Source organism: Nerophis lumbriciformis, linkage group LG16, assembly GCF_033978685.3.
Source record: "Nerophis lumbriciformis linkage group LG16, RoL_Nlum_v2.1, whole genome shotgun sequence".
Taxonomy (NCBI): Eukaryota; Metazoa; Chordata; class Actinopteri; order Syngnathiformes; family Syngnathidae; genus Nerophis; species Nerophis lumbriciformis.
In genome coordinates this window covers 29777099-29787098 of record NC_084563.2, presented here as the reverse complement: position 1 = coordinate 29787098, position 10000 = coordinate 29777099, and the positions used below count along the sequence as shown (strand labels likewise).

Below are 10000 nucleotides of genomic sequence, written 5' to 3'. Positions count from 1 at the left end.
ATCAGTTTGATTTGAGAATCGGTTTATATAGAAAACGGTGTTGGATTGAGAACCTATTCTGAATTGAATCATCACATCTGAATCGCAGTTCTTATTCATCTGGGTTCTTAAAAAAAATAAAAAAAAATAAATACAACTTTTACATTGCGATACATTGCCAGAAATCGGTTTGAATCGAGAATCGTGTTTCATCAAGAATCAATTCTGAATCAAATCGTCGCAACCGAATCACAATTCTTATTCATCCCGATTCTAAATCAAATAATGTTAAAAAATCGATAAAAAATAAAATAAAATAAATGTTTACATTGTGATACATTGTGAGAATCGGTTTTGAATCGAATCGTCACATCCGAATATCGATTCTTATTCATGCCGATTCTTAATCAAGTCATAATTTAAAAAAATCGATTTAAAATAAATAAATAAATAAAATAAATGCTGACATTGTGATATAATGAGAGAATCTGTTTGAATCGAGAATCGATTCTGAATCAAATCGTCACACCCGAATCTTGATTCTCATTCATGCCGATTCTAAATCGAGTCACAATTTTCAAAAATCAATTGGAAAAAATAAATACAATTTTTACATTGCGATGCATTGCTAGAAACCAGTTTGAATCGAGAATCGTGTTTAATCGAGAATTGATTCTGAATCACATCGTCACATCCGAATCGCAATTCTTATTCATCCCGATTGTAAATCGAATAACAACGTTACAAAATCGATATAAAATAAAATAAATGTTTACATTGCGATACATTGTGAGAATAGGGTTTTAATCAAATCGGCACATCTAAATTGCAATTCTAATTCATCCCATTTCTAACTTGATTCATAATTTTAAAAAATCTATTAAAAAATAGATACATAAAATAAATGTTGACATTTTGATGTAATGCGAGAATCGGTTTGAATCGAGAATCGATTCTGAATCCAATCGTCGCATCCGAATCTTGATTCTTATTCATGACGATTCTAAATCGAGTCATAATTTTTAAAAATCAATCAAAAAAATAAAATTTTTACATTGTGATATATTGCGAGAATCGGTTTGAATCGAGAATCGGATTACATTGAAAATGGTGTTGGATTGAGAACCGATTCTGAATTGAATCATCACATCTGAATCACAGTTCTTATTTATCCGGGTTCTTAATTGATTGATAATTTTCAAAGTTGATTAAAAAAAATAAATAAATAAATAAATACAACTTTTACATTGCAATACATTACTAGAAATCGGTTTGAATCGAGAATCGATTCTGAATCAAATCGTCACATCCGAATTGCAATTCTTATTCATCCCGATTCTAAATCGAATAATAACGTTCAAAAATCGATAAAAAATAAAATAAATGTTTACATTGCGATACATTGTGAGAATCGGTTTGAATCCAGAATCTATTTTGAATCGAATCGTCACATCCGAATTGCAATTCTAATTCATCCCATTTCTAAATTGATTCATAATTTAAAAAAATCTATTAAAAATAAATAAATAAATAAAATAAATGTTGACATTGTGATATAATGCGAGAATCGGTTTGAATCGAGAATCGATTCTGAATCAAATCATCACATCCGAATTGCAATTCTAATTCATCCCATTTCTAAATTGATTCATAATTTTCAAAAACCTATTAAAAAATAAAATAAGTAAAATAAATGTTGACATTTTGAAAATAGGTTTGAATAATGTCCTTTAAAACGAACTTTGAAACCATGTTGCTAAATAGTTGTATTTGGAACGTTGTGTCAACGTTGATGTCTAACGTTGTTGGTTGGGAAATGACCAAATTTCAATGTCAAATCAACGTCACAACCTGACATTGAAGATACGTTGTCAAAAAGCATGTTGTTTCAATGTTGTACATTTGTATTTGTGTTGTAGAATATTGGTTGGGAAATGACCAAATTTCAATGTCAAATCAACATTAGAACCTGACATTGATTAAATGTCGTCAAACAGCATGTTGTTTCAATGTTGTATTTGTGTTGTAGAATACTGGTTGGGAAATTACCAAAATTCAATGTTAGGTCAACGTCAGAACCCAACATTGATTAAACGTTGTCAAAAAGTATGTTGTTTCAACGTTAGGTTTGTATTGTAGAATATTGGTTGGGAAATGACCAAATTTCAACATCAGAACCCGACATTGATTAAACGTTGTCAAAAAGCATGTTGTTTCAATGTTGTATTTGTGTTGTAGAATATTGGTTGGGAAATGACCAAATTTCAATGTCAAATCAACGTCAGAACCCAACATTGATTAAACGTCGTCAAAAAGCATGTTAAAGTTAAAGTTATGTTTGAGTTGCACAACGTCAGGACCTAATTCAACAAGTTGTCAATGTTGTTTCAATGTCTTGTGTCTGCTGGCACAAGACATTCCAGGGCTTTTAGCTCATTGGCAAGCACTGCTCGACTGAACTCTCAGTCCGTGGAGATTTGCGGTTGGAGCTTGGCGTGGTCAAGATGGCCACTTTTACAAGTGATATCAGGGGGTGGTACCCGTGTAGTACCTGGTGTGAGGGAGGTCACAGAGGTACCAGCTGATCTTAGGAACTGGATGACCAGCAGCCACACACTTCACCTGACCGTCCACTGGTCCTTCCTGGGCGATGATGACTGGCTTACCTTGCAGAGTAAACACAGGTTATTACCAAAGATAGTCCACCTCCTATGGACTCTCTCAGTATGGACTTACTGTTGACATACACTTGGAAGAAGTGTTCCACAGATGCGTCTTCATGACTGGCGAAGAACTTGTAGACGCCCCCTTCTGAGCCGAGAACCCTCACCAGTCTCAGCTCGCTGACGAACCTGCAGTTGAAGGTGGATTCAAGATGGCGTGCAGCCAAGATGGCGGCCAGCGCCGTACCTGTATCGGTGTTGGTGGACGGTACCCGTATGTGTGTTGGTGGACAGTACCCATATGTGTGTTGGTGAACGGTACCTGTATCTCTGTTGGTGGGCAGTACCTGTATCTGTGTTGGTGGACGGTACCTGTATGTGTGTTGGTGGACGGTACCTATATGTGTGTTGGTGAACGGTATCTGTATCTGTGTTGGTGGACGGTACCTGTATGTGTGTTGGTGGACGGTACCTGTATGTGTGTTGGTGAACGGTACATATATCTTTGTTGATGGACGGTACCTGTATGTGTGTTGGTGGATGGCACCTGTATCTGTGTTGGTGGACGGTACCTGTATCTGTGTTGGTGGACGGTACCTGTATCTGTGTTGGTGGATGGTATCTGTGTTGGTGGACGGTACCTGTATCTGTGTTGGTGGACGGTACCTGTATGTGTGTTGGTGGACGGTGATGACATGCTCGCTGGTGTTGAGCAGTCGTTGGTTCTTGTGAGACCAGAACAAGGATCTCGGAGCAGGATAGGCATCGAACTCCACTCGGAGACTCAGACTCTCGCCCTCTTGAACATCAGCCCGTGCAGGACTTGGGAGACCCAACATGGTGATGAACCCTTTATCTGTGCAACAGGACAAAGCAAAGACTGTTCTGGACAAAGTAGTCACAAAGACTGTTCTGGACAAGGTCATCACACAGACTGTTCTGGACAAGGTAGTCACAAAGACTGTCCTGGACAAGGTCGTCACAAAGACTGTACTGGACAAGGTCGTCACAAAGACTGTTCTGGACAAGGTCGTCACAAAGACTGTCCTGGACAAGGTCGTCACAAAGACTGTTCTGTACAAGGTAGTCACAAAGACTGTACTGGACAAGGTAATCACAAAGACAGTTCTGGACAAGGTAGTCACAAAGACTGTTCTGGACAAGGTCGTCACAAAGACTGTACTGGACAAGGACGTCACAAAGACTGTTCTGGACAAGGTCGTCACAAAGACTGTCCTGGACAAGGTCGTCACAAAGACTGTTCTGGACAAGGTAGTCACAAAGACTGTTCTGGACAAGGTCGTCACAAAGACTGTTCTGGACAAGGTAGTCACAAAGACTGTCCTGGACAAGGTAGTCACAAAGACTGTCCTGGACAAGGTCGTCACAAAGACTGTTCTGGACAAAGAAGTCACAAAGACTGTTCTGGACAAAGTAGTCACAAAGACTGTTCTGGACAAGGTCATCACAAAGACTGTTCTGGACAAAGTAGTCACAAAGACTGTCCTGGACAAGGTCGTCACAAAGACTGTCCTGGACAAGGTCGTCACAAAGACTGTTCTGGACAAGGTCGTCACAAAGACTGTCCTGGACAAGGTTGTCACAAAGACTGTTCTGGACAAGGTAGTCACAAAGACTGTTCTGGACAAGGTAGTCACAAAGACTGTCCTGGACAAGGTAGTCACAAAGACTGTCCTGGACAAGGTCGTCACAAAGACTGTTCTGGACAAGGTCGTCACAAAGACTGTTCTGGACAAGGTCGCCAACAAAGACTGTTCTGGACAAGGTAGTCACAAAGACTGTTCAGGACAAGGTCATCACAAAGACTGTTCTGGACAAGGTAGTCACAAAGACTGTTCAGGACAAGGTAGTCACAAAGACTGTCCTGGACAAGGTAGTCACAAAGACTGTTCTGGACAAGGTCGTCACAAAGACTGTTCAGGACAAGGTAGTCACAAAGACTGTTCAGGACAAGGTAGTCACAAATACTGTTCTGGACAAGGTCGTCACAAAGACTGTTCTGGACAAGGTAATCACAAAGACTGTTCAGGACAAGGTAGTCACAAAGACTGTTCTGGACAAGGTAGTCACAAATACTGTTCTGGACAAGGTAGTCACAAAGAGTGTTCAGGACAAGGTCGTCACAAAGACTGTTCTGGACAAGGTCGTCACAAAGACTGTTCTGGACAAGGAAGTCACAAAGACGGTTCTGGACAAGGTCGTCACAAAGACTGTTCTGGACAAGGAAGTCACAAAGACGGTTCTGGACTCGTTGACATGGTAGCCAAGTCTGACTTAGTAGTTGAAATAACAATTATTCTCACAAGATCTACAGTATTTAGCACATTTAGTCCAGAAAATGTCAACACAGAAGTAAACATTTGAAGACTTTGTTGTTGTTGACATGTTCTAGCAGCCTGAGAGCCACCGTGACAGAATGAAAATAAGACTCAACCAATCAGAGGGTCTGTTCAGTGTGGTGGCCCCTGATTGGCTGACATCACTATAATGGATTAAATATAATGTCAAGGTTGTAAACAGCTTTTGTTGCTCTATTTGTGAACAATTTTGGAATTATAATGAATGATTTTCTTTTTACAATAAAACAGGTGAATATCACAGTGGACTCTGTATTGTCCAACTCATTTTCACTGAGGGCCACATCGCACTTCTGGCGGCCCTCAGATGTAATCGTGAGTAACATATGAATATAAATATATATATATATTTATATATATATTATTGCACCAATTCCAAGCCTTTGATTACACTTTTATATACATATATTTTTCACGAACATCCGTAGATTTTGCTGGCAGCTCAGTCGCTGGAATTTGATAGTAAAATATGTTTGTTTTTTAGGGCCACCGTTTTTTTTACAGTAAAATTCTGGTGACCGAGCTCAGCTGCCAGTTTTTTGCCGTAAAATCTATTGTCAATTTTACAATGCACATGCTTTAAAATCATAATGCAAGCAGATATTTGAGTGATACAGTATTCCCTCGCTACAACACGCTTCACTTTACGCAACCTCGCTGTTACACTTATTTTTTGTGTGAGTACTTTTTTTACAGCGTATGAATGCACATTGTGTTCTGCATCCTGATTGGCTAAGGGACTGTAGACCATTGTCAATCAATCTTCTTCATGCCATGTGTCCTGTACACTACAGAATGTATACTGTGGTGGGGGATATAGTGCTGGACAAGTTTTTAATATGGATGAGACGGACTTATTTTGGAAAGGAATTCCCTCTCGCACCTTTATAATGCAGGACCAAGCCAAAAGTGCAGGATTTAAGGCCCCAAAAGATGGCGTGACTCTGGTTATGTGTGGAAATGCTGCGGGCTTTATGAGAAAACCCGGCCTTATTTATAGGTCACAAAATCCTGGAGCCTTAAAAACTGGTTTTGATCTTGGGTTTCATTCTTTAACACAGTAGAGTACTGTACTTGTTTTTGTAAATCCACAAAAGTTTGAACTTTGAGAGTGTTTAAATGAGAGAAATGTGAGAAAATGTTCATGTCCATCTGAGAAAAGTGTATAAAGTGTGTGGTTAGTTAGGGGTTTTACACACCTAAAACATATATATGAAAAGAAAAAACAGATACTGTACAAAAAAATAAATATAATAAATAAAAAAATCAACCTGTAAATCAGGGGTCGGGCACCTTTTTGGCTGAGAGAGCCATGAAAGCCAAATATTTTAAAATGTATTTCCGCGAGAGCCATATAGTATTTTTTTTAACACTGAATACAACTAAATGTGTGCATTTTTAAGTAAGAACAACATTTTTTGAGTATAATAAGTCTCTTATTCTTTTTAATAACATTGTTATTCTGAAGTTAACCAATAATAAATAAAATACTTCTTACCATTAATATACAGGTGCGGAAGAAAAAGGATTGATGGATTAAAATGCATGGGAATATTTTATATTCTGAATGTTATTTTTAACACGGATTACCAGTGGAATTATTCATTATTTATCGTGTTAAGCAATGTCAGCTAAGATTTATCTTAGAGACAGATGCAGTCATCAAAAGAGCCACATCTGGCTCGAGAGCCATAGGTTCCCTACCCCTGCTGTAAATGAAAAAAACACATAGTGTGAACGAAAAAAATATGTAATGAACCAAAACACATAAAAAACGAAAAAAATACTACACGGATTTCCCTTAAAGCGGGTATGTTTTGGAACGTAACCCCAGCGTTAAACAAGGGAACACTGTACTTTTTATTTCAACCAAAAGATGTATGAAAATATCAGATTTACATAATTATATATTAGTAAAGTTGAAAAGATGTGCAATTGTATCAATCAATCAATCAATCAATCAAAGTTCATTTATATAGCCCTTAATCACAAGTGTCTCAAAGGGCTGCACAAGCCACAACAACATCCGACATATGCAGTGCATATCATTGAAGTACTTTATTTCCAGGCCACATTAAATTATGTGGCAGGTTAGATCTGGTCCTGGGGCCCCGGGGCCCTGAGTTGGACACAGATGAATATGTGTTGTGATACGTAAATGTTATCTTTGGCACTTTGCTGCGTCTCTCAGCATTCCAAAGGAACAATATCCATCCCAGCAGTAAATACCATCACTCACACGCTGACCTTAAAGTCGAGCTTCAGTTTGATGTTTGACTACAGACTGCTGAGTGCATCTAGTTGTGTAGCCCAGCTAACTGTTGTTATTCTTTGTTTTGTCATTCTATATGCTCTGTAGTCTTGGTAAGTCATGTCCCGACGTGCCCCAAATGGATTTTTTAGTGCGGTAGAAGAGAAAAAAATCTCCTCTCGGCTGCTGGATTTGCATAAGATGCCTTTCAAGGCCAGTCATGTTTACTCTGAGTGGCCAACAACTGCTAACTAACTCTTGCTTTGCATGGAGACGGTTTGCAACCTGACTCCAGCTTTTATCGCCGTGACGTTAAAATGCTGATAGGGCGACTGAGGTGGAGTCCAAAGTGGCCCGCAGCTCATTTCTTAACTTAATCTAAAAACACTATTTTTAAAAAGTAGTGGAAAAAAGTGTAATAAAAGAACAAACAGGTAGAAAAATAGCAAGAAAAAGTTGACTCTAAGAACACAAAACTGCCATGTTGGACTTCTTTTCTTTAAAGCTGTCATTGCAATGAATCAAAAATAATGTCTTTATGAATTATTGAGCAATTTAAGGCTCCAAATACTTTGAAAAAAAATTGGGGGGAAATATAGCATATTTTGTGTGTTTGCTGTATGAAAAACACATTTTTCTTTGACTAAAGCATTAAAAAAATAATAAAAATGAACGAATTATTGACCAATTTAAGGCTGCAAATACTTTGAAAAAAAAATTGGGGGAAATATAACATATTTTGTGTGTTTGCTGTATGAAAAACACATTTTTCTTTGACTAAAGCATTAAAAAAAAAGAGAAAAAAAAGAATGAATTATTGACCAATTTAAGGCTCCAAATATTTTGAAAAAAAAATTGGGGGAAAATATAGCATATTTTATGTTTGCTGTATGAAAAACACATTTTTATGTGACTAAAGCATTAAGAAAATTATTAAAATGAATGAATTAATGACCAATTTAAGGCTCCAAATACTTTGAAAAAAGAATTGGGGGAAAATGTAGCATATTTTGTGTGTTTGCTGTATGAAAAACTATTTTTTCTTTGACTTAAGCATTAAAAAAAATAATACAAATGAATGAATTATTGACCAATTTAAGGCTCCAAATATTTTGAAAAAAAAATTGGGGGAAAATATAACATATTTTATGTTTGCTGTATGAAAAACACATTTTTCTTTGACTAAAGCATTAAAAAAATAATAAAAATGAATGAATTATTGACCAATTTATGGCTGCAAATACTTTGAAAAAAAAATGGGGGGAAATATAACATATTTTGTGTGTTTGCTGTATGAAAAACACATTTTTCTTTGACTAAAGCATTACAAAAAATAATAAAAATTAATGAATTATTGACCAATTTAAGGCTCCAAATACTTTTGAAAAAAACATGGGGGGAAAATGTAACATATTCTGTGTGTTTTCTGTATGAAAAACTATTTTTTTCTTTGACTAAAGCATTAAAAAAATAATAAAAAAGAATGAATTATTCATGCTCACCATACACGTCCAGCTGGAGCACCGCCGAGCTGCCGCCTTTCTCGTTGTGGGCGGAGCAGCGGTACGTCCCCGAGTCCGGCCCCTCCACCCAGGCGGTGAAGAGCCGGGAGGCCCGGTGGTAACCGTGAGAACCGGACAGGATGTGTGAGCTGTGGGACTCCTCTGGGTGCTGCGGGACAGTTACACCGTTACATTCACAAGTCTTGAAAAGTCCGTTTCCAGAACTTTCACTAAATGCTTCGTGTTTACAACGACGTGGTCTGATGAAAGGCTTCAGGCGACGCTGACTCGTCACATCAAGAAGGACAAGATGGACGCGACCTTTGCTCGCTGAAATCCAATCAGCCTTGACGTCTCACAGCAGCTTTATTGCGTTTAAAGAAGGCCTTCTTCAGCTTTTGAGTGTAATTCACATGGAATGCAGAAACTATCACACTTCTTAGAGGAACTCTGGCTGACCAACTTCTATCCGCAGAACTGCTAAGCCTGGCGTCCTTTGCGTCCCACTTAATCAAAAGTGTTAAAGGAAACAGCAAGTGCAGGCAGTCAGGAGGCAAGCAACAAGCACCAGGAACACTTTGAAGGTGACCAGGTCCTGGCCAATAGTCAATAAGATCAATGAAAACCGTTTGTTCGTGTCTCACTTCACACAAGAAGAGGTCTCACTCTGCGCATCTTCCTCAGCTTATTTAACAGTAGATTTAACTGAACACAGTGAGCCCTCTTTTCACTCCTTCACAATCTTTGACCGCTAAAGATTACACGCGCAGGATTCCCGGACCGACAGCCGCCCTAACTGGCGACTCGCAAGTTGGGAAAAGTAACAACAATTTGGAGGAAAAAATATGATGAGCCAAGAATGTGTGGTTGTGGGAATATTTCAGGGCAATATGAGCCCATCAACACGCACCAACGAGCAAGAATGCCGTAACAAACAAAAACAACAAGATCCAACCTTGTTTTTTCAACTGGGAAAAAAAATGCACTTTAAAATGGTCAATATTTATTTAAGTTACATTTTATGGAGGTTAATTTGTGTCTTTATTAAGATTTTTTTTTTATTGACACCGAATTTATATAATTGAATTTTTTGCGTTTGAATTTTGTGAACTGGATTTTTTTTTTTACATCAAATTATGCTCAAAATGTTATGGAAAAAAAATTCAGTCTTTTAAAATTTAGAGTATAAAAATTCGGTGTAAAAAAATGTGTGTATTAAAATTCAGT

At 37.8% G+C, this 10000-nt stretch overlaps 1 protein-coding gene across 1 annotated transcript in view; it reads right to left on the bottom strand.

Moving 5' to 3' along the window:
- Nucleotides 1–10000, bottom strand: part of kitb (KIT proto-oncogene, receptor tyrosine kinase b) — a 58147-nt gene that overhangs the window by 17273 nt on the left and 30874 nt on the right. The window contains exons 6-9 of the mRNA XM_072914915.1: nt 8774–8942; nt 3309–3498; nt 2716–2831; nt 2531–2645 (exon numbers count right to left, since the gene is read on the bottom strand). Of these exons, the coding sequence (XP_072771016.1) occupies nt 2531–2645; nt 2716–2831; nt 3309–3498; nt 8774–8942 (590 nt within the window). The remainder of the gene's footprint in view (nt 1–2530; nt 2646–2715; nt 2832–3308; nt 3499–8773; nt 8943–10000) is intronic.